The sequence below is a fragment of the Dinoponera quadriceps genome, unplaced genomic scaffold (genome assembly GCF_001313825.1).
Source record: "Dinoponera quadriceps isolate SergipeBrazil2010 unplaced genomic scaffold, ASM131382v1 scaffold1782, whole genome shotgun sequence".
NCBI classification, from domain to species: Eukaryota; Metazoa; Arthropoda; class Insecta; order Hymenoptera; family Formicidae; genus Dinoponera; species Dinoponera quadriceps.
The window spans coordinates 604,207-629,875 of NW_014555947.1; the positions used below are offsets into that span (position 1 = coordinate 604,207).

The window sequence follows — 25,669 nt, forward strand, 5'->3', positions numbered from 1 at the left end:
GGGGGGGGGGGGGGGGGCAACAATATTTTTTTCGTGCAAAACTTACATTATCATGCCGGATGATTCTCCACGATCCGACCCTGCGATCCGACACGCGAGAGCGGCCCGAAAGTGGTAGTAGTGGCTACTTTGGATCGCGCGTTCGTGCTATTGCAGGCGTCGCATTATTTTGTAGTGGTCGCCATTGAGACGCTTTTTATGGTGGCCCCTATCACGCGCGCACATCTTTATGTCGCGGCTGAATGGACAAGGCGAGCGGCAGCCGCCTCCTCTATGAGATAATAGGCCCCGAGGCCGTGCCCGTGCCATTCAGGCCCCGACCCGGCTCCATCGAATCGCGAGAGACCGAGAAGCGAGAGGCGAGGGCGGACATCGCCGTGGCCTGCCAGTCATGCTCACCATACAGAACGAGTGAGTACACCCTTTCCGGAAACACCTGGTCGCACTCGCCGGGAAAAGTGGGGCGCGCGTTCGGCGGCCACCCTTCGCGGCCGTCGCGGTAAAAAACGGTTACGCGGCCCGTCGACCAAAAGCACGTCGGAGAGTCATTGATTGATCGCTCGATACGGGAGACCGCACTCAAAACAGTGCTCTCTGCTCTTAACGTTGATGTCCATGCGGAGGAACAACGAATGCCATACGTCCAATTCGAGAAATTGGTTTATTGTTATTGTTATTATTATTATTATCATTGTCATCATTATCGATATAATTGAACGTTTGTCGCACGACGCGAGAAAAATAATAGACGAGCCGCCGCTGGCAGACCTCGAGTCTAAGTGCAATCTTTTTAAACGTGCCACTGAGCGGGCTGCGTTTCGCGTTTTTCTTGTCGCAATCCGATCACACCCCGTTTTCCCTCGCATTCGCGGCCGCGTAGCGCTCTTCGTCGTCGATCGCGCACCTCGCCGCTGTTTCTTAGCGGACACACAGCTTCCCGCCGGCTTCCGGCTTGCTTGCTAATGGCTGCATGGCTGATCCGCCGTGTACAAGTGAGTATACACCGTATACGTGAGTCTCCACATGCGCCCGATAATTGCGTCGCATGTATTTCGCTGCGAGAAATGAGGTAAAAATACCAGTGCCCGGTCTTTAAGTATAAATATTTAAACTTTTAACATTAAATATATATTTTTTCATGGTCGAAAGTTTAAATGTTTGTAGTTAAAAACCAAAATAATAAGAATGTCCGGGTATTGGTATTTTTTTTTTTTACTTTACTTCTTGCGCGATGGGGCAGGCTGCGGCGAGTTCGCGAATTTTCCCGAGTTCCGGTGCTGAGATTTCCCGGATCACACTCAGATTTATTTCATTTTGAGCTACGATTGCTGCAGTTTTAAAGTTTCGGATTAAACCTGTTTTTCCCCATTTACCGTGGGTTTTTTTTCTTTTTTCGCTTCTTATTTTCTCTACTCGTAAAAAGCTAATGTGGCAGGTTTTAACCGAGCACACGTGAATTTTTCTAAGTGAATTTTGTGACCCATGGGTCGGAAACCGAAGAAATCCGCGGAAAAATGAGAAAAAAAACTGATTTCTTTCCGAAATCTTATAAAAATATAGTATATCTCTATAACTTTTTTCCGATTCTAATGAAACTCGGGGAAGAAGCGGCTGTGTTTTGAAAGGAACACTTTGCGATGCTCTTTTTACCGTTTCTCTCACATAAACATAATGAAAACGCTCGGCTGCGACCTGCCCTGTCTCCCTTATTTCCGCCGAGGAGAAATCAATTGTGCGCTGATCGAAGGGCTTCGCGCTTAAGATCCCTAAAACAGAACTTCTTCTATACCGTAGCTTTACACCGGGATTTAGTATCGCGAACGACTTGAAGCGCACTGCGAGCGAGTAGCTTAAGTTTTACGACCACAAACGAGCCGCGGACTTCAACACCGTGGTGTTAAACTGTAAGCATTGCATGCACTTACCTGCACTCCGGGTTAGCCGAGCTGTGCACGTGTATATTTGCGTGAATGTACGACAACGCGAAACAATTAATTTCCGAGTGCGCGAGGAAGCCGCGTAGGATTTTCCGATAAAACAGCGTTCAGCGATAGTGCGAATAAATCCGCCTGCGAATAGAGAGAATGAAGTATAATTAATCCTTCTTATATGCGAGGCGTTCTTTCTCTCTCTCTCTCTCTCTCTCTCCCTTTTTCTCTCTCGTTTTCTTCCTCGCATTACAAGACAAACGAGCCCGAGATTCCGTTACGCAATTGCGGGAGGATATGATTTCACGGTACATATGGACAACGGCAACTGGACTGTTTTCGGTTTCCTAACGCTAATCCCAACTCAATATCGAAAAGCAGCTTCCGACAGCTTTGCGGGTCGTTATTGCTCGCGATAAGCTCTTCGTATGAGGAAGGGTCGCCGTAACGAATGATCGCTCCAATGATGGCACAGTGCGTGGATCCCGTCGGTTTGGGATACGCGCGGCATAGGCGGCTGACGGGAAGCGCTTTTCGATCCGAAAGAGAAATTACATCATCAGGCTATGTTTGACCGAACGCGATATTTATTGGATATTGAGAGTTAATCATCAATCGTTGGTTCTATATTAATTTCGTATAATATAATATGCAACTTGGTGCTATAAACATACATGTATAAATGAGATATGCATATATCTGTATATATTTTTACGCATACACGTGAAATTCACGCAAATATTTGTTGTGTGTTTACGCTTAATACTGCTTTGAACGTATATTTATTTTATCTTCATTGATGTTGCACGTATGTGTGTATGTATTTTACATCCAATTGCTATGTGGAATGCATTAATATATTAATTTCAAGCTTTACACGACACATCCTTTTGTACATATTTCATTTTCATAACTTATTCGTACAGCAAATTTCAACAATTCGAATTTTCGCTCGAAATGCTTCAAACGAATACAAAATATAACGCATCACGAAAATACGTTTGAGTGAGCCGGATGAATTATCAAAAATGCCAGCTTTGTAACTGCATCGCATTCCTCTGTGGCGGTCTCTTTCGGTGTCGAATTTATTTCCCGTAGATCGTGTGACATTTCGACCTAGATTCGTGCGCATAGGATACCTCGAAATTCTTGAATTCCTCTATTCAATTTACAGTGGATCTCTCGATCCATTTAGCGAGGCAAATACTAGTTGGGCGAATTTTAACTTTCGGCCTTTCAGAGGCACCGCGAAATTCAAGGAGATCGCGGATATTAGGAAAAATAATCGCGGATTCTCGCCCAGTATCTTCGGATCTTCAACTCTCATTCTGACTTTCTAAGTTCTCCTAATCCTCTCTTTCTTCATCCTTTTTTCCTCCTCTCGTTTCTACTCGCAAATTCCCGGGTCTCCGGTTACTCGACTCATTAGCGGCGCGAATACGCCTCTCGCGTCGTCGGGAATGTTTCCCCGATGTTCGAACGATGGTCGTTGTGAAACCCGAGACACATTTATAACAGATTCACTAGCCCCGTACACAGCGCATCGACTGACTCACCCACTCACTCACACGTGCGCGATCCACGTTCGCCATCCCTAAACAAGACATCGTCGTTCCTTCATCGAAGCACGTCGTCGATGTATGTACAGGGGAAAAAAATAGATTGGCTATTTCCGCAAGTCTACGACTTATCGAGTAAACCCGTCTTTATAGGTATTATCTTGGTAATTACGGCAAGTCATTTCGTATTTCGAGCTAATTTAAGTTTGTGAAACAACTTCGTTATTTCATCGGAAAGGAAAAATATTATGTCGCGCCGTTACTCCAAATTATCATTATTGTCGTATAAAGATGCCACTCTCGTAATTTCTTGAAGTGGAATCTCATTCAAAACAAGTGAGATCGCGGGTATTTTCACTCGAAGCGATAGTGAACCCACTCGAAATTGCAAGTTTGTCCCCGGGACAACGGTTTGCGACGATTCATTTATCTGGAGAGAGTTAAACACGGGGAATATAAAACGCGAGTGGAGGAATAGTGCATTTTATATTTTTAATGATAATTACGCAAGATCGATCAAAGTTGTTGATAATTTCGATGTTATATTAGAACAACAAGTCGGTGACAACGCGATGTAACGCAACGCGAGAGAGTAGACGAAGACGCTGCCGCTGCAATTAACAGCCTTGCATAGGTCGACCGCCCTTCTCTTGCCCTCGCGGGCGGCGGTGCCGACACACTATTAGATTATGCATCGACGACGTTGTAGTACCAGTTTATTACCGTGTTACTACGCACGGCGATGAAGAGTATAGAGGATGGTGAACATAGTGGTGCACGGTTCTCGTGGTCTAGGATCGGTTATCGAGGTGACTCGAGGAAGATTCCCGAGACTGTGGAGAATTTGCGGCGCTGATTTGCCCGAGGCTTTGCGATGTTCCGGAATTTTTGAGATAACCGAAAGAAGAGGAGGAAGAGTAGAAAAAGAGATTGTAATTTCATCTAAAAATTTTTCTATATTTCTTGAAGTCGGGAAGGGAGAATTATGTTCAAAACATATGAAAAGTGGCAGTATTTTCACTCGAAGTGATAGTGAAAATATTGCCATTCGAAATCGCAAGAGTGATTGAGCGAGTTCAGAAAATACAATGATTGTGCAACCATTGAGTGATTGCTTGTTGCTTTTGATTGAGGTATTTTTTGGGTACATCATAAATCTATATATAAATTTCAATATTCCAATGACAGTGAAAGAGCGCTCACTCAACTGTAGTGTTTCCTGAACGCAGCCAATGCTTCATTCAAGTTTAAAGTAGAAGAGAGGATTCCCTCGCACAAATAAATTCTTTTATGATTTGTCCGAGACATCTCGAGGCCTACCTGGAAATGAACCGTAAAAGGGGGCCTTGTATGTACATGGCTTATCGATTAGTTTCTCAAGCATTAGACGGCGCCTTTTATCCATCCTCCAACGCGAAATTAATACCACGGTAATTTCGGCCCCGGATGACGGCGGTTTCCTCCACGTCGATCCACGTTCACGAGTGGTAGAAAGATATCGGCCGGTTATTAATTTTTCCTCGCTGATGATATATAAGGGCGATCGCGTGCACAATCAGACGCTATTCAGCGAGTGCGAATGCCGCAGCTGATCAGCTTTTGACTTCACGGTCCGCCTTTGAATCAAAGACGTGACCAAGTGAAAGACACCGCGCTTCATTGTGCACGATCGCTTAACTTTCTTACTTGCCCGTCTCGCGTGAATTCCGTGGATAACGAGACGAGAAGTGAAAACGGCCGCGGTTTCTTTATTTCACTCACCCTCCGAGAACCCTCCCCCCTGCCTGCCGCTAACCGTGCGATCCGGATTCCTCCTCTCCGTTGCACTTTACGCTTACGAGAGAACGAGGCGTCTCTCGATTTGAGAGGAAACTCCTCCCACTCTTGGATCTTATGTAAAAAATAACGGTGGATTGAATGAAAATAATAACAATAATAACAACAATAATAACAATAATAAAGTGAAAAGTATCGTGCACCAAACGGTCGCGCATTTGCTCTCTGTTATCGGGTTCTAATTACACCTTTTCATGTTCGCACATTGCGAGAAACTCCGGACAATCGGCGCGCATTCTTCCTCGATGGCGCGCGGTAAAGCATCTCCATCGCCCGTCGCGTTTAATTACGGGGTCCGCGGGCTTGTTATATCCGGCAGCTTGTCGTTATTACTGCGAAAGCGCTCGGACATGCGGGGCGACGTATCGTCGACAAGTCGGAGATAAAAGCTCGCCTCTCGTCGGACAATTCACCGCGCCACAATCGGCTTGATAATAGATTTTTAATCGAATTCCTCGCGCTTGAATTCCGATTATGCGACCGTTTATATCGAAGCGTTGTTAAATCCTTGTTAAACTCGCCGAGGCTTCTCTGTTTGTGTATGTGCATGCTTCTCCGTGTGCGGGCGCATAGGCGAATTGTCAAATGAAATTCTCGAATCATCGATCTTCGAATTCCTTCGATTGTGTCAAAGAGAGAATCCCCGGAGTCGCTCGGATTCTCGTCGACTCGCGCGGATTTTTCGACACACTCTCCGGAAGCGCTGTAGCGCGATTTCCCTCCCGTTTCATTCCCCAACCCGATAATAAATCAGGATTTTCGAGACATCCCGCGCGGCACGCGTATCGGGTAAACAAAGTGCCCTTCGCCTTTTTCCGATAAGTCGCCGCCGCTCGGAGAGAACTCGGCTCGACGAGTTACTACTAATACGTCTCATTTCCACGTCGTGTCCCTCCAGCATGTCGCCGCGCAACGGCTCTTGCGTGGCGGAGGTGAGCTCCGTGAGGAGCCTCTCGTCGGATGACGTCTCGACGACCAAGGCGAACCGGAAGAAATCGTGCTGGGCCCGCGCGACCGACCCGGCTCACCGTCGCGGCCGGCGAATCCAGCTGCTGCAGATGTTGGTGCTACCCTTCATACCGATCCTCGCCCTGATCGTGCAGACCGCGAACACCCTCCACGACATCCTCATCTACCGCCAAGAGGTGTCCGACATAGAATCGCAGGTGAGCGATAGTCAATATATTCTACATTCATTGAAAGATGAAGAATGAAAGCATTAACGTATAGAAAATGTTAAACATTTCGTGACCTTTTCACAGTAAAGGACATTCTGTACTTGTGTTAAAATCGGCCCTTGTGAACATTTTTGTGTTAAGTTTTTAACATACCCGTATGAGCGGTTAATTTAACATAATGTGTTCATGTTATCTCAACATTTTGCGACAGAGTTTAACACAAATCTGCTTACTGTGCATAACACTTATACGCCGACGATAAGCTTTCCCGCCTCAACTCTCAGTCAATTATACAATGAAATCGTCGAATCTCGTAAAATCCTTGTGAAAATTAAGCGCTCTTGATCTCTCGCTCCATCTGGATGTTTGCGAAAGACGCTGCCCGAAACGCGCACGAGCTTCGTAGCTTCCAGTCTGCTTTAAAGTTCCTCGGAAGAATACAGCGCCCGTCGAAATGGTTCGACGGGCGATGAAAGTCTGATAGATAGCGTTCCATCGTGAATCTCATTGAAACTTCGGTTTTACGAACTAGTTCGGAGGGTTGCTCGAAGTTACACACATGCACGCCCGCGCGTGTGTACGGGCGTGCGTTGCGCCCTCATAATTATGTAAAGAGTGCAATTAGGCTGGGTTGGTGTAATTCAGCCCGGGGAAGGGGAGGAGTGATCGATCGCCGGCGGTTCGTACGAAGGTAACGAGAGAGGGATGAGCAAATATACCGCACCTACGCTTGCACGTCGATTTGAATAGAGCGCGTCGCGCCATAATCGAGGCGCTTCTACTTAAACTGCGAGCGACTGCCCGAGCGATTAATTTCCGCGAGTCCCTTCTTCCCCTCTTCCACCACATGCTCTTCATCATGTCCGTCGTTCCCAAATTTCACGTACGAGTCGAGAGCCGGGGAGGAGGGCTTCTCGTATGGAACGTTAATGTTTATCCAGCCAACAACGATTTCGCGAAACGAAACGGGTAGATGAAAATTCAACGCGGTTTACGGCGAATAAGTAAATAATGCTTCGCTCGGCGCACGAGCGCGCACGCGTTTGACGTTTTGCGAGTTCGAAATTGAAGGGAGCTCCCCCTCCCCTCTCCGTTCGCGCAGCCGAGTTCTAATTCCGCGAGATCGGAACTGTGTCGGTCGATTCCGCGGAAAAAACAACGCGTTTCGTCCGGGTCTTCGCATCGAAGATACGCACCGCCCGCGAGATAACCGCCGGCCGATTTCTGTCCGCATTGAGAGAGGCTGTTGAGGCCATTGTTAATGAAAACGCGTCGGGCACTCGTTGGAAATCGCGCGATTCGATTTCCGATCGACGCAGTAGCGACGACGGCGGCAGCGCCGGCCGCGGCCGGGGAAAGAAATTACGTTACGGCCGTTCGCGCGACGAGCCGAAGCTATTTTTATTTTATTCTCTCACGCACGTTCGGATTATCGACTACTCGTATGCACGTCGCCGTCGCCCTTTGCTACGCCCGGAGGTGAGCGCGCGCGCGTCCAGGGGATGATGAAATAAAATAAGAAAACGATGCGACAGAGAGGGGGACACAGTGACGTAACTGATGGGTTCGATCTTCCCCCGCGGGGAAACTTCGTTTCAGGACACCACGCGACGGATTTTGTGGATTTCACAGCACAGCTCCTCTCTTTCGCTTTTTGACATCAACAGATGTGTGAACAAAGATGCGAGAATAGAACGCACGAGGGTCGTCTCATTTCGTTCCCCGCGAGATAAACCGTGAGGGAAACGGACGGAGATGTCCGCGGCATTGTCAACCGCTGTAATTTTTATTTGCCACAATTCAACGACGGCTTTCTTAATTCGATCGAGTTCACGGAGTCCGTCGCGGCGCGGCACCATCGTCTCGGATGTAAATTATCAGCGCGTCCCCTCGCTCTCCCTCGTGCCTTCGGCGAAGAGAAAATTTCCATGTTCTGCCTAACAGCCGTCCTCCCCTCCCTCTTACAAAGGTATTAGAACGCAGCCGGGGAGAAGGGTGGATATCAAATCGAAATTCATCGCGGCCGGGAGTGTATAGCGGTCTCGAACGCGGTCTTCGATCTCGAATTACTGTTTGACGAGCGTCGAGAGAATGGATGCCATTGTCGTCGATGTCGGATGTTTGTTCGCGGTCGTTCTCGCACGTAGAGACCAGCGAGTGTTTCGCACACGTCGATGCACTCGGCCCCGCCGACACACCCTCCGCAATTTAACACGCCGCGAGGAAGCTTGGAAATTTTCTTCTTGTTCTTTCGGCGGCAGAGCCAAGAGCGTGTGCTACGAACCGATTCTCAACTAAATCCTACGGTTCGGCATCCTACGGAAACTGCATTTACATTATATTACCTGTTCGTACGTCCTCCATACCGTGAACGTTATACGTCACTTGAGGGCGTTTAATTCTCCCTTGGCATTTAAACGCGGTTCAGCCGGAGGCTTCAATCGAGCGTAAGCTCGTCTCGGCTTTATCCGTCCGATCCTTCCGGCAACTTTGCCGGAACAACGGCGACTTCTGACCTGGCTTCCGAGCTGCCTGCATGCACCGAGCTTAAAGAGTTCACGCTGTCGAAGCCTCGGAAGCGGATTATTTCACTGTTGTATACGAGTTGTTGTTAGCGAGGGAAACTTTCTATTATATAGTTTCGTGATGGTTCGCGGAATGTAAGTGAGAAATGTGCACGTGGTGCTTATACGTTCTCTCAGCCGTGGGATACAGAATCCCACGGTGATGATGACTTTCGGCGTGTGGGCTCTTCTGTTTGAGCGACGAGCTTGTCAACGACGAGAGAGAAGTCGTCGACGCACCCCGGTGGAATACGTAATTGCGATTATGCAGTTTCGCAGCTGCTCTAATTACCACGGAGAGATCGACGAGGATCGTAAAGCGATTTCATCGCCGGCTCCATTAATGCAATATTAATTGCCGCCGTGAACTGGCGGATCGGAAATGGCAACAAGGATGATCGCGTGCATTCTTAAAATTAACGAGATCTCCCGATGAAACGGCAAACCAGGAATTCGAGAATTGGACGTTGGCGCGCGAATTCCCGGACGGATGAACCCTCCGCGGTCTCGCTTCTCCGGCGCCTTTTGACTTTTAAATCGATATTGAAACCAAGGATACATGGGGAAAAGATTTCTTTGGATCTAGTAGAATTTCTTTTAGCGAAACAAATGTGTCTTTTGCAATAGAGCAAACAAACGAATGTTTGATTCAACAAACAGAATCATTCGGTTTCTCAGGCAATATAAATATCTTTCAAGTAATATTTCTTTTTCATGTCGTTCGTCCTGCTTTTCGAGCGAAACGGTCGAGCGAGTCTCAAGGATGGTAACGGTCATTTAGGCACTCGGATACCTCGAGTGGCCACTCCGTGTGTGCTCCGAACGAATGTTCGGACTCCACTCGAAGTTGTCCACACTCTACTGTGCTTTCCTTGCCTCACAGTTAGTCCTTGTCTTCTCTCTGACGGAAGTTCCGAGAGGACATCTGCTATTATCCCCGTTCGAAGTAATTCGAGCGTCTACCTACCTCTACCTACCTCGTAGACAGGAAGGTTCTCTGCGTAGGATGATCGACGAAGTCGGCCTGGCCGATGGGCGAGATCACGAGACACGGCACTCCCGTGTAAACGATGCCGGACGAACGCTGTCCCGTTGAACCTAACTTGAATCGATTTTCATCTTGTCTCTGCCCACGGAGAGATTAACACGACATTCTGGTTGCAGGTTACGATAGCCACGGACCTCGGTAAAATGGTCACCAGGATGCAGCTGGAGAGATCCGAGGTGGCCTTCTTCATCTACACCAACGGCAACACTCTGAGGTATGACGGTTTCTGACGGTTTCTTATTTTCACGATTTCTTCTAGTGACGATACGAATCTTCTTATCATACGTTTCTCATTCACTGTAATGCTCATATAATACTTGCTGTCTTCCACGGATGACTCTCACACGATCTCCACTGTCTTATCAAAGTGGAACGTTCCTTTTTTAATATTCCGCCGATAACGAAATTGGATCCCTCGGTGAAACTCGCTGATACGATAACACCAATTTAATCCGCTTTTATTCCCGTTCTTTTTCTTTTTTTTCGTTATTTTTATTTCTCAGATACTCACCGAGCGTTCAATTATCGCTCTACCGAAGCGTTTTAAAATCCCGTTGATCCAGCCACGTGATCGTGCTCGTGCGATGTAATGCGTTTTTTTTTTCCTCGATCGAGCGTAACTCTCTTGATCGCATTTAGTATGATGAGAACGAATGGCTCCTTCGATTCTTCCAATCGGGACGCAACGCGCGAATGCGACGCGTTTCTGCATAATAAACGTTTCATGAAACAGCCGGAAACAGTCGCAAGTGTCTCTTGGAAGACTTTAACTGAGTATAAAAGGGAGAGACGAGAAGCGCGTCAGTCTTGTTGCAAATCTTGTTCGCGACGCTCTCGACACGTTTCAGTGGAAACGTTTAGCGAATTCCACCCTTATCAATCCATCTTTCTCTATTTCTCTTTCTCTCTCTTTCTCTTTCGTTAATCTGTTCTCTCATATGCTTGGCAATCAGGTCGAACCTGACGCAGAGATTCTCCATAACCGACCAGGATCTCCACAACATGAGCATGTGGCCGCTGGTTTCCGTGCCCAGGGACGAGAGCAAGACGCAGACGTACGACGTGGTGAGCAAGGAGGCCTTCCAGGCACGCTTGGAGGATTTTAGGTAATAAATATCTGCCAGGCCAAAGATCAAGCTAAATTCACGAGGTTATATGTCGACGAGGGCGTGTTAATGCGAACCGTGAAATAATCGCGCTCGCGGGAGAGATATCTTGGCGATCAGCGCGATTGTCATGAATGTAAATTTCTCTGTCAGCACGCAAGAGACAACAGAATGTCTGCCCCATCGCAAATTTGCGTAGTAGACGTGAAACACTGTCGAGAATGAAATTGAAGTTCCATCGTGGTCCTTGATGTTCTCTGCTCTCTCTCTCTCTCTCTCTCCTTCTCTCTATCTATTTATCTCTCGCCATACGTTCCGGGTACTTCGTCCGCAACAATCTTTACCTAATTAACTTAAAAGCCTCCCGACTCAGGCCCACGTGGTAATTACGCAATAATTATACCGTGGTAGCGGGAAGCAACGCTTTGCAGGCGTAATTATTAAGACAAATTGCGACTCTCCGCGAGCGGTATCGCTTTGAGCGTTAGTACCAGCGGTTAATTCTCGTGTTAGCTTTACCCCTTTTCCGCGCGACTATACCCGCTCGTATGGAAAGTTACGGCGGAAGCTCGAGCCGTTCCCTCGAGTCCTCGTCTCCTCGACACTTGTTGAATTTCCATTCAGACTACGAGTGGGGAATTCTCCTCCCTCTCTCACTTCCACCTCCTCTTCGCTCGCTCTCTCGCTCTCTCTCTCTCTCTCTTTCTCTCTCTCTCTCTCTCTCCCCCCCCCGCGATCTCGTTTCCCACCTGCAAATACTCGCGCAAACATCGAATTGTTCTCTGAGAACAGCGGCATCTCAGTTTGACAACGCTCTTTATATTTGATCGAAAGCTCGATATGAAAAAGGAAAAAAAAAGGAAGGAAAAGCGTTGCAACTGTCAAGAGCAAAAACCGACCTTTTTCGAGCAGGTATGTTTTGCCCGAAATTGAAATTGCAGGTAGCTTTCCTTTTTCCGTTCTTCTTTTCTCTCTCTTTATCAGTCATAGGGTTTTTCATTTTATTGTGGGTCACAGGTCGTTCGGGTTTTTCTTTTCGGAGGATGCTAAACGAATTTCGCGAGATCAAGCTCTCATGCAAGCTCAGGCAGGGCTGATGATTTATTTTATTGCTTTTTTATGTACATTGTATACACACACACACAAAACCACACACGTATACATCTATGTACGAAAGTATCGGAAATTCTAATATGGGCGACTGGATTCGATGATAGGAGGCGTGCCGCGCGGCGCATCGGCGAGCGATGTTTCATCGTGAATGCCGGACGTGCATCGTATGGGGCTCATAGGGGAGAGCCCTAGGGGATGGTATATCAAGTGGTACATCAAACGTAAGATAACGCGTCTCGATGCGAGGTCGCGCGTGGTGGAGGTCGTATTTTCTCGTGGAGGAAATAGGACGACCGTGAGAGAAGCGGCCGAGAGAAGGGAGGGAGAAAGGAGACTAGCCACTTTCGCGATGTATCAGGGAGAAAAGGGAAAGGAAGAAGGGAAGAGGGGAAAAAAAGAGATTGTCATTTCCCCATCAACGCCGAAAGAAGAAATGCGTGATGGTGCTTGTGTTCCCGTTACCGTCGTACGCGTTTGCGCAAACGTGGGTGGTTTTCCTTTATTATACGACTACCTTGAGGCGCGGTGCGTAAGCTCTCCCAACCCTGAGAAAACGGTAAAATAAAATCGTTTGATAGTTTACGCGGGGCAAAACACGCGCGTCCTTTCTCCTTTGTTTCTCGTTTAGAAAAAAAAAAGAGAAGAGGACTACGGGAGTGTGAAGAAAACACGCTTCGAACGAGGAGACATGGTTGCCGAAGCGGGCAGGTTGTGGAGAAAAAAGAAAGAATCAATTATATTTTTAATTAACTTCTTCGAGGCTTTAATTAGAATGAATAAAACGATGTTGCGCCCTTCTCGACGTGTCTCTCACCGTCAACGATCGCGACACGAAAATACCGCCGGTCGGAACGCATAAACATCGCGAGCGAGAGCGCACGTGGAAGCGTCTCTCTCTCCCTCTTCGAGAAACGTGGGCGGTTAGTTTTGCGAGCGACTCCGTTTTAACGTTTTGAAGAATAGGTAGATTTTTTCGGCGTTCGGACAGCGCTGGCCGGTTTAACATTTCGGTGACATTTAAAAAAGAACACGATGGTGCAATGAAAATACCGATGGCGATTTCTTTCACCTTTCTATCTTTCTCCTTTTTCCTTTCCAGCTTTTTTGAAGCTGACGCGTTCGAATTGTTTACTTCTATTGCAAAACTAACAAGAGAGAGAGAGAGAGAGAGAGAGTGAGAGAGGAGAACGCCTTAATTAAAATTTGTCGATTGTTTAATTCATTTATCAAACGCTGGATAAATTTCCGCGCGCATCGCCGGCGGCGCACTCACACGTTTAGAGAGAGATCGTTTAGAGTGCCGATCGTGAGCTGGCGATGGTTTTGTAATTAACGTAATTTCGGCGGGCGAAGCAACGGGCAATTTAATCGGAAACGCCCTCGTACACACATACCGCATGCGCGATTAATCCTTTTCCTATCGTCTAATTATATATATAGCGATGGAGGGTCAAAAGGCGTGGCGGCGCGGAGACGAGAACGCGTACCGGCGGCTATGCCGAGAGAGCGTGCAAAACGCTTTTATAATAACCGCCCGGCGCGTCGCATTCGACTTGTCGCATCGATCGATGATAAAAATATTTAACCCTCATCCCTCATCGCCCCGGCGATGGACCGCCCTGCAAAATCGAATGCAAATGCCGGCGATGGCTTTTTTAACCCCGCCGACCGTGTAACCGGCGAACGTGAGAAACGTGCGTTGCCGAGATATCTCGTGAATATCTGTCGAATAATTTGCAAAAGGAAAAACGATAGCGAGAGAGAGAGAGAGAGAGAGAGAGAGAGAGAGAAGGAGAAAGAGGGATAAAATGTGCGACAATCGCCGATCGACGGACAGAAACGTTCGCGTTCGCGATCAATTTCGCCAAATCGCGTGCGCACCGAACCGCGAATCCTTTCTCTTTCAGGAAGGGATCCCTGCGTTTCTCCCTTCCCCTCCTTGCCCCGGCATTCCACTGCGATTCAGCGCACTTTGTGAACGGACTCGCTGAAATCGCGCCGATTTCAACGTGTCACGCTCGGGAGCAATATTTATAAAAGGCACGTTTTTCGTTCGCGGCCGCGCGCGCCGTGAAAACGGTGCGGGCTGGCGCGTATGTCCGATAAAATCGATAGTGGCGGCGATAAAAGTATCGATATGGAAAGGTCGGTCGCCGACAAATCGGGGCGGGGAGGCACAGAATATTTCGCGCGAAGCCACCCGCTACCGATGTACCGTTAATTGTAACGGGTGTCGCGGAATCGTTCAGCGGGAACGTCAATTACGGGAACGCGCGTCGTTTGTGCGCACGTGACTCGGGATTGTCCGAAAATTCGCGTTTTTCCGCTCCTTTCTTCCTTTCTGTTTTATACCGCATCTTTATTTCCCTTTACGTCGATGGAAAATACGAATGCGTCGTCATCGACCGACCGTGTCTATCTAAAAAAAGCTGTAAAGGTCACAAAACGCGCGGACGGGGGAATTTCAGTGTAAAAGCGAGATTCGCAGCGCTTTTCTGCTGAAATCAATTTCGATGAAGAGAATAGAACGGGCGGCACAACACCGAGGGCGTTCCCTTTCGAGGGGAAAAGATAACTTTAAGTAAGCACCGTGACCGGATGTGCGGATAGGGTCACCTGACGGGAGCTCATTAGTTGATCAATTGCGAATTGTTCGCGCGCTGCTTTTATCTCTATTAAAGAGTCGAAGTAGAGAGGCTCTCTCTCCCAGGGGGAGGCAAAAAGAGAGAGAGAGAGAGAGAGAGACTAACTGTCGGCTATAATTTTTTAAAAGGTAACAACAGGAGCACCCTGTAGTAACAAAGGAAATCTCCGTAGCGATATCGAAAATATATTCTCCGGTCGGAGAAACCCAGTCGAGAGAGTGGAGAAAGCAGAAGCGGAAATGCGAGGACGGAGAGTAGAATACTGCGATCGCTATTGCGCGGATACGGTGGAACAGACAGTTGCGGCGCATTTGTGTCATCCGGTGCGAGCGCTGGTAACAAGCTGGCGCTAACAATCCCGAGGTTCTCTCTCTCTCTCTCTCTCTCTCTGCCTTCTGCGGAGGAACCCGCGGGAAAAGGGCGAGAACCTTACGAGGACACACATCGACGCGGACACAGCGACAGGACGATCGATGCGCGCGACGAAAGGTGTAACAAACTTCCTCCGAGGAGACGCCTCGCTTTTTCTTGGCTCTCTCTTTCTCTCTCTCTCTCTCTCTCTCTCATCCTCCTCTGTAGATCCTCGTAATGGAATTTTCATTTTGCAGTCGTACACAGAGGGAGAACCCTTGTCCCAAGCTCTCGTGATATCGCTCTCGCTCTCTCTCTTCGCGCTCCCAGCGTTCCGCGATTGAATTTGTTTACCGATCACTCGTCTCGACGCGGCACCATTCGCCCACGTATTCGCGAAATATTCACGAGTAGTGCGATTGTTCCTCGGTAATCTCGTTTATTGACGGTCAACCCCGGCGACGGCCGTAATAAATCCATCTATCTCTTTCTTCGTACTGTTGTTGTCCTCCTCCCCTCGTCCCTGCCCGCCCCCTTTAACTTTCGTTCTTCTCATCGTTAGCTCCCTCTCTCTTTCTCTCTCTTTCTCTCATGTGTTCTCTTTATGAGCAATGGAAGAGGTCGTCACACATGAGCGCGTGAACGCCCATTTGGAGCAATAGACAGTATTTTTAGACTCCTGTCTCTTTCTCTCTCTCTCCCTTTCCCTCCCTCCGCCCCTCTGCCTCTTCGGTCCTCTGGTCCGTGGTTAAAACTCGACTGGATAGCACATCGACGACGTGTTCACATTGATCAAACCCTCGTAACAAATGCGAAGGTCTGTCCCACCGATGTCATTATCGAGCGATATCCTCGAAGGCGACCCGCCACTTGTTCTCCGGAGAATTTCCCGCGAGTCATTTTTTTTTCTTCCTTAGATCCTCTTCGAAATCACGTATCTGGATAGCTCCCGATGTGTACCCGGGACACTTAGAACTGAGAATAGAATAAACTCATACACGAGAAACATCCACGAATCAAGATCGTTATATCGATTCGATTACATCTTATATTTAATATAAGATTATCCGAATATATTTTCGATACCGGACGATCGAACTTTTACGTCACGCGACGACGCAATTATATTCACATTATCAAGATCGCAATTCGAATCGCATCACGTCATGCCCGATCCTGACGTATCGATCACGTTTAATACGCATATCATACGCCACTCTATGATTAGGCTGAGTACAAAGTTCGTTCATTTACTTCCCCAGGCAGAAGATCAGCTCGGAGGAGAGCAGCATCAGCGAGGTGATGGCGTGGTACACCAGCGTGAACGCTGCCATGCTGGATCACTTGACTAATCAGATTAAGGAGACAGACAACAGCGGGGTGTGGAGGTAATTATCAGAATCTCTAAAGAGGAGGGGGTGATAATGACCCGCTCGTTATCTCGCTAGTATGGGTAGTAGCGAGACAAGGCGCGCGCTGTCTATCGGCGTTTTGCCCTTTGCGCGCAGTGTAACCGTACTCTCTAAACTTCTCGGAGCGAAGTCTCACTTCGAATGAAAATAACTCGAGACGAGGGCGAAAATATCGTGTATAAACGTCGTTTAAGCGAAATATTGGTTTCTGCGAGTAAAAATCTTCACTCGACGGAGAATTCACTCCGTGTGAGCGGGAAGTCGCCCGAATGTCTCGGCTTTGCTTTTCCGAATGGAATTTCGAGAGAGTACACGCGCGCATTTCGCTCGGCAGGTATCTGATAGCCTTCAAGAACCTGCTGCGGAGCATCGAGAGCCTCGGCATCGCCTCCGTGGAAGGGATCAATTACTTCGGCCGCGGTATCCTCCTCGGCGACAATTACATCAGTTACGTTCGTCACGAGGCGCTGGGACGTGATCTACTGAACGCGGCTCTTACGTACGTGCCCCCCCTGAAGAAGTTTTACGAGGAGCTCTCGCGCACGATGCCTGAGTACGACAAGATCAAGGCGAGGTAAGAGGAGCGTTTTCCCCGCGTTTCGGAGAACGACGGTGAAAATGCGACCGCGAGCGTCGTTAATTTTTCGTCGGCACACTTTTATTTTGCCGTTTATTTGGCACGACGGATCTGTGAGATCCTCCAGTAACTTTTTCAATACATCCCTTTATTGAAATATCTATAGATGCGTTTATCCACATACACAATGTAGAAATATTGTAGTTTCCAATGTATAGGAAAGATAAATTTAAAGAAACTGTCGCGATCGTTATTTGTAAATTCTAAGCGAGAAAACTGAGTTTAAGCGTCGCAGAATATTTCCCGTCGTGTCCTCACGACGCGTGCAGGATAGGATACAGGCTATCTCTCTCCTTGGCCGCTTCTGCGGTAATTTGGACGAAGTGTTTTCCCCGATGAACAAAAGCGCGCCTTCGCGAGCGCGACATAACGGCCCGCGATGATAGATTACAGTGATAAAAGCGCGATAGTGTGCGTGCTAACGCGCGATCGTGTGTGTGTGCATTCCCAGACGGGGCGAAATCCTGCGGAATCAAAAGAGGGAGCCGAGCGTGGACGATGCAATCGCATACTTCGACTCGATGGCCACTTATATCGACGAGCTGCGTAAACTGCAGCGGGAATTGCGTCACATGATAAGGTGAATCCTTATAATGGAATTGTCCTTTCCCTCCCCCTCCCCGTGGATTTGTCTCAGTGACTCGTAAAATGCGACGGACTGACGACCGTATCTCCCTCGGTGTAATTTTCAGAAGATACTCGAGAAACGAGAATAGCGGTCCTTAATAATTATCGATCCGCTTTATATACCACACACACGGATATATATTTATATATCCAAAAAATTTGCGTGTTACAAAATGGTAAGGGACTTTTTTGTTTCAAGCGGCCTAATCCATAAATATATGACAGCTGTTGTACTAGAGACAGGTTCAAGGATCGAGCTTCAAGATTTAATATATTGATATCTGTCGCTGGATACAAAAGCTGTCGTATGAATTAGGCCACTATGAATAAAAAAAGTCCTTTACTATTTTGCAAAAACACGCATATTTTTAAGTTATTAAAGAAGCTATTATAAATGATCATTTTCAGTAATTAATATCTCGAGATTTTGCGTGTTGTTTGAAAAAATAGTACAAGACTTTTTTGTTCACCTCAATCCTTACGCCCTCATGAAATTTGTCTAGGACACCTACGCACACACACACACACACATACACATACATATATATATATATATATAATATATTACACGTTCCATCGACGAGAAACACATACATATCGATCGCATTGCGTGATGTGGCGTATCTGCCCGCAGGAATTACGTCAACTCGACGTTGCAAGACGCGAGCAACAACGAAGTCGCGGGAATTGCCATCGTCGTTCTGGTGTTGATGGTGTCGCCCATCATCATAATACTGATGCGGAACGCCGTCGCCACCATTCAGGTTTGTATCGGCGAGCGATTCGCGATGCCACCACCCTGTGTTCGATCCCCTTTCCGGTTACACGTCAAACGCGCGGCGTTGAACTATATCGCTTTCGTCCAATTAAATTCTCGTCGTTCGCGTCAGCGCGCTGCACAATAGAATTTATTATAATTACTCATTTTTTTTACACACGATTTGTTTGTCACTGACTTGTTGTATGTGTGTGTGCGCGTGTGTGTGATGTGTGTAATTTATCACAGATGTACGCCGCGAATTTAGCACAGAAGGCGCGCGAACTCAAGCGCGAGAAGAGGAAGAGCGACACGCTGCTTTTTCAGATGCTTCCGCCCAGCGTCGCCCAGCAACTCAAGCAGACCCAGCAGGTGAATCCGAAATTCGTATTTTGCCGCGCATTCAGCAGAATTGGACCGATTTCTATTTCAGAGTAACTTTTCCAATCCTTCCAATTCTTTTCGACACGTTCGCTGGCGCCCCTCGACGATGTGATAACCGCAATATTTGCACGGTATTTCGACATTAATATGATGGAAGGTCGGGTCGGAACCGATATCCGGATAATCAGATATCCGAATACTGAGAAGCTCTAGTTAAAAGTCTCTTAAAAAACAACTCATTATCGTTGCTCACTCAGGCTCATTAAAAAGAAAATCGTCATTGTTATTTCTTTTCGTTTAAAAGGAACAATTCCGTAACATAGAAAAATGCCTTGCATTTTGTACTTGAAATTGACCAATTTTTCGGCGCATCAGGTGCCAGCTGAGTATTACGAGGCGGTGACCGTCTACTTCAGCGACATAGTCGGCTTCACGGAGATCGCAGCGGAGAACACGCCCCTCGAGGTACGTTCTCGTTGTCCATCAGTGTGGATGACCGATCGATCTTCAAGAAGCGATTCGATCAATTGCGCGAGAGTCGCGTTCCCGCTCGTCGCGATAATGAGATCGCAGGCATACCGTGCGCATTCCCGCGCGCAACACACCACGGCGATTCCTAATCGTGCGCGGCGACGTTCGCGACTCGTCTGTTCCATCCGCCGCCTTCATTTCTGTCTTTGTCTCAGGTGGTGACGTTCCTCAACTCGATTTACAAGCTGTTCGACGCGCGTATCGAGTGCTACGACGTTTACAAGGTGGAGACCATCGGGGACTCCTACATGGTCGCTTCCGGCCTGCCCGTCAGAAATGGTAAAAGTACGAAACCCCCGAGACCCAATTCCGCTTGTTGCCTGCAACCTCGAAGTCAAAGTATCTCCCCACAAGTTCCGCGGATCTCCGATCTATAGGATTGTCTCGATTGTTTCGAGTCCTGAGAAATATCCGCAAAATGCATGCCCGTCTCAGTTTCGAACGTGACTAGATTCCGTGACGCGACGTATGATGGGAGGATTACAGAGTTGCGTATGTTGCATTAGCCGACGCGTGAATCGCTTCACGTTTCATTCGCTATTTCCGTCGTACCATGCAGGCGACAAGCACGTCTCCGAGATCGCCACGATGGCGTTAGACCTGCTGGCGGCCTCGTCCGTCTTCCAAGTGCCCAAACGTCCCGGCGAACGACTGCAGATACGAAGCGGGGCCCACACCGGGCCCGTTGTGGCCGGCATCGTCGGCAGCAAGATGCCACGCTACTGTCTCTTCGGAGACACCGTCAACACCGCGAGTCGCATGGAATCGACCGGGGAGGGTAATCTATATTATCACTCGCATCCTGCGAAATCTCCTCGCGTCGCGACCTACCCGTTTCTTGTGCGATACTAATTCGTCTCCTACGTTTGTATTTCATCCAAGCCTTGCGAATTCACATCAGCTTGGAGATGAAGAAAGCGCTCGACGCGGTGGGCGGTTTCAGGATCGAGCACCGTGGCCTGGTTGACGTGAAGGTGATTAAGGCTCGCGAGTTGCCTGTACGTTTGTTCGTTTTAGCCGAACTAGATTGCACATTTGCATTTTAAAGTGAAACAGGTGTATAATCTAGCGTCGAAGGGAAAAGGAACGAGGTTCCAACGTTGCACTAATTCAGCTGAGACGAACAGACTTATTACGATCATTGGTTTTCTCACGTGTCTCACGATACTCTTAGCGTTAGATTAAATATATACTTATTTTGAAATGTTGCTTCGCTGTTTTTTATCATTTTATTTATTTATTCGGATCCTGCAAGTGTAATTAACTTTTGTATCACCTTAACGGACTCAAGAGTTCCATTTCTACTCGGCGCTTTGGTCCTCAGGGCAAAGGTCTCATGGACACGTACTGGCTGGAGTGCAAGGACGGCGGTATCGCGCGCGCCGCCGAGCTGGACCTGCCGTCGTTCTTCGAGGACGTACGACCGGTCTTCATGCGCCGTCTGCGCGAGGAGGGTACCCTCTGATGCGAGCCGTACTCCCGCCGGGACCTCTGGTACCTGAACCGGCGTCCCAACCCGTGCATCCGCCTCTCCCAACCGAATCTGATCGACCACCTGAAGCGGCCAGGCCAAGGTCGCAAGAACCGTCTCTCCCATCCGAACCTGCACATCACGCCGGTGAAAGCGCAGCCACAGTCGCAGTCCAGCATCGAGTCGCAGGACTCGGGCACCTACGAGGGCACCCGCTCCACCACACCCTGTCCGCCGAGCTACTCGCCGGCGAGTCAACGCAGCCGTTACTCCCAGCCGAACCTGCCGACTCTGCTGATCTCGTACGACCGTCGGTCGGCAGGCTCGCCGGACCGTCGCATCCGCATGTCCCAGCCGACCCTCAACTCCAGCCTGAGCGGCATCAACTTCTTCGGCATGAATCGCGTGGGCGGCGGTCGGCTGTCCTACACGAGCTTGCGCGCCACCTCCGGCGACAACAGCATCAACGAGGAGGAGAGGCTGTCGACGCCGAACGTGCACGCCCTGGGCGGCAGCGGCAGCCCGCGTGGAAGTCTAACGATGGAGCGCAGCTCGTCCAGGCTGTCGCAGCCGGACGTGCGCCGGTTCAATCTGCGGCAGGACAAGCGGGAACGACTGTCGCAGCCCACCCTGGTCACCGGCGACTATTACCCCGGCCGGGGCCAGCAAAGACTGTCCCAACCTTGCTTGAGCAGCGGCCGCGACATCATGATCGGCGTACACTCACCCTCGCCGCCGCCCTATCCCCTGAAGCACAAACGCTTCGTGCCGGGTGCGCTGCAGGCTTGCCAACGCGACCGTCTCTCTCAGTTGGACATCGGCTCCAAGTACCGGAATATCGCCAAGGACCTGGGTAGCGGCAGGGACGTCGTCAAGTTCAACCGCGACCGATTCTCCATACCGGAGCTGGAGACGCAGAACGACCTGCGGCTGATCGCCGGCACGCCGAAGCAACGCTTCAGCTTGGACAGCCAGCTGGCGAAACAGCGATTCAGCCTCGACAGCCAAGACAGCTGCAAGTCCAGACTGTTGCCGATCGCCAGCTCGCCGATCTTCGAGCATCAGCAGATGAAGACCGAGGAGATGACCGGGGGCGTAACGTCCGCTCGACTGAAGAGCCCCACTTGCGAGGGCCTGGAGAGCGTGCTCGTGGCGAGCGCGTCGCCACTCTTCCCGCCCGGCGAGAGGCGCTTCCTCGCGCCGGATTTCCCGAGGAAGTCGTCCAAGTCGCCGTCGCCGACGAAAGCGGACTCGAAAACCACCGGCAAACCACCGCCGATCCCGGTCAGGGAGAGGATGTCTGTGCCGGAGATCAGGAATTCGAGCCTGCGCAGGCTACTGGATCCACCTACTCGGCAACGGCACAGCATCGCCGGCAACCTCAGGCAGTCGTTGCTGACGCCGGTTAAGCTGCAGGACTTCGGCGGCACCGGCGGTAGGAAGTCGCCGCGTTATTCGATCGACGACGCGCTGGAGAAACTCAAGAGGATCGAGAAGGAGGAGAATCGACGGAACCAGGAAATGAACGAGGAAAAGGGCCAGACGAAGGAGCAGGAGCAGCAGGAACCGAAGCATATCCAGAAGCATTACTCGTACACCTACGAGACCGGCGACGACGGTAGCGTCTCGTCGTCGTTCGGCAAGCTCAGCGTGGGTGGCACGCCGAAGCGCAAGTACCTGGAGAGCAACTTCGACGAGAACGAGCAGGTGATTACGACGGTGATCGAGACGGATGTGCCGATGATCCTGCCGAGCCCGGTCAAGTACGCGAAGAAGTTACAGGCGTACTCGAGCGAGACGCCCAAGTGGATTCGCAAGTACCTGGAGAACGAGAGCCCGAAGATCGGGAGGAAGACTTCGACGGGAGGCGGCGGTGCCGGCGGCAAAGAGACCGGCAGGAGCAACCGGAGGAGCAGCCGCAGGAAGAGCTCGCTCGAGTCGATCGAGTCGGTGACGAAGAAGCCCGAGGAGAAGCCCCGTTCCAAGTCCGTCAGCTGCGAGGAGAGGAACGCCAGGGGCATCACGGTTCCCGCGGTCGCGGAGCAGAAGGGCGTGATGAACACTTACGTGAGAATCGTGCCGTCCAGTAACGCCCAGGAGAACAGGTACGAGGTCGGCGTGGAGTCCGCGGTCTCGGACTGGAAAACCGACAGTCGGGGCCCGTACGGGGACGATACCGACACGGACGATTCCACATCGATTTAATCTCCAGTCCTGACATGTATACACGAGGGTTGGGAAAGTTACTTTCTCCAAGTAACTCGTCACATCCTGTCTAACAAGAGCGTGATCGACACCTGACTTTTATGGCGCTTTTATATCAATAAGTCGTCCAATCACCGCCGTTGTCAATTATTGCCTGACGATCTTTGAAGTATACTTTCCACTAATTTTACAGCACATTCGGGAGATAAAGACCGCCATATCGAACGAATCTATTCCAAAGAGTTCTTTTACTCGCTTGTTCAAAAGTTTTCGATGTAACGGTTTCCAAACAGAAGTTTGCCGGTTACGTTCTTATTAGACAGTTAAGTGTTACCTGTTCCTCGAGAAGTAACACGAGTTGCGACTTTCATTCTTTCTCCTTCATTGAGCTTTGCTGATCTACTTTTTAGGAAAGAATCATGATACTTCTTTTTCGAAGTAGCGATGAAAATAACGATTACACTCGTTACCGTTATTCCAAAAGAATATGATTTCGTTACCAACGAGAAAAGAAAAATAACATACTATTCCCAAAATCGTTACGTAACTTATCTGCAATTTACCACCCAACTCTACATACACATTACCTCTTGAACGGTCATTAACGTATTAGTTATCGTCATTTTCGAGGGTGTGTTTTTCATCGGAACGGCAGATTAAGTGACATACGCTCGGAATCATCATTTTATCAGTACATGTACATGTTGGTTTCTCGAAATTTGCGCCGACTAGATTTTCTAACTGCGAATAATCGCACGAAGTTCTTCGCCATCGCGAGTATCCATCGAACAATACCTGAACGGGAGAGACGTGCCGAATTCCTGGCAGTGGCTCGTCGCTCTTCGCGCGTGTGCGTGAAAAATTCACACGCCGCGAGAACACTCGAAGTTTATCGCCGCACACCGATACCCCGAGGAACTTGCACAGAGAATACGAACGCGAAGTGAAGAAACGTGAGAGACCAGAGCGAACGTCCGCGCGTGAGAGATGGTCGACGAGCGGGACGATCTCGAAGAGGAATCCTCGATATTTTGTACTTAAGAAAAGAAAAAGGAAAAAAAAAGAAGACAAGAACGCCGCACTGCGACTCATTTCATCGTCTGGCCGTGCGAACCGGAAGTGAAGAACCGGATATTTTTGCAAAACATAATGAAGATAACAGAGGACACAGGATATACCGTGACACTTCGCTGCGTTTAGCCTAAATGATACTCAGATGTGCTTTATTAACTTTCTCGATTCTTACATATAAGCGACTTCTGTTTTTTGTACATATATCTAGAGCGTCTGAGGAGGCGTAAAGCCTCGGGGATCGGGCAATCGAAACGACGATCGTGAGATCCGGAGGCTGGTCTCCAATGGGACCGACGGGGAATCCAGAGAGATCTCCGGATCGTGATGAGTTCCTGAAAAATCCCTATTGATCTCATCGCGTTCTAATCGACGAAACGAAACCGATCTCGCCTGGTCGAATTACATCAGGCTTCGAGTAGCACCACGATCAAAATACCTGGGGACGAGTCGCACGTGAACTCTCTTCGATCGTCCGGCGTACAACGTACAAGAGTACAAGTCAACTGAAAACCTTAAATTTTCCTTTCATAATTTTTCCAACAAAAGTTCCACACAACCGTACCATTTTCCTACGTAGTCTCCATTGCGTTCCAGACGAGTCCTCCAGTTCTGCTCACAAAGTGCACGGATTCCCCTAGAAAAAAACTCTTGCGATTGCGTAACTACTTTTGTCCAATAAATTATGAAAGAAGAGACCTATTTAAGGTTTCCATCTGACTCGACCTCGTATACTTCTAGCGCACGCTATGTGTATTAGCTCGGAACGCATTATTTTTATGAAAGCTGCTTGCGCCGAGAGAGAGGCGTCGTAGAGACTAAGTGTAAAGAACGGTCGTCTTGTATATACACCGGCTATGAGAAACTGTATACACCGTTAAATGTCCCCACCGTTGTCCACATCGTTGTATCGATCTTCTTTTCTTTTCTCCTTTAATTTCTCGTAGGAAAAACATCTTTCGTTCGCGAACCGTTCGAAAACCGCATCTCGGATCGTTTCGTCGGCCGTTCGCGAACGAGAACGGAGACACGTGGTGAATTTGTTTGAGAATTAACGCGCGTGCCGCACGTGAGCAAATGTTCATTCTTGCTGATACTAGTCACAATGGGATCTTACGAGCAGTCGTAATCTTTCCGCGAATGCTACGAATGCGAATGTGTGCACGTGAATGTCGAATAGTTATGTTTACTTTTAGTAATACGTAATATTTTACTTCTATACATATATATATATATATATATATAT

General features: G+C 48.8%; 1 protein-coding gene across 1 annotated transcript in view; it reads left to right on the forward strand.

Annotated features, from left to right (window-relative positions):
* The window catches only part of LOC106746106, a 32,161-nt gene extending 6,492 nt beyond the window's left edge, over positions 1-25,669 (forward strand). Inside the window, exons 2-15 of the mRNA XM_014622325.1 lie at positions 6,222-6,489; positions 10,230-10,327; positions 11,067-11,219; positions 16,591-16,716; positions 17,075-17,314; positions 17,829-17,957; positions 18,639-18,768; positions 19,011-19,133; positions 19,521-19,610; positions 19,832-19,955; positions 20,236-20,454; positions 20,559-20,650; positions 21,001-21,130; positions 21,251-25,669. Coding sequence (XP_014477811.1) covers positions 6,222-6,489; positions 10,230-10,327; positions 11,067-11,219; positions 16,591-16,716; positions 17,075-17,314; positions 17,829-17,957; positions 18,639-18,768; positions 19,011-19,133; positions 19,521-19,610; positions 19,832-19,955; positions 20,236-20,454; positions 20,559-20,650; positions 21,001-21,130; positions 21,251-23,352 — 4,024 coding nt within the window. The 3' untranslated portion in view covers positions 23,353-25,669. The remainder of the gene's footprint in view (positions 1-6,221; positions 6,490-10,229; positions 10,328-11,066; positions 11,220-16,590; positions 16,717-17,074; positions 17,315-17,828; positions 17,958-18,638; positions 18,769-19,010; positions 19,134-19,520; positions 19,611-19,831; positions 19,956-20,235; positions 20,455-20,558; positions 20,651-21,000; positions 21,131-21,250) is intronic.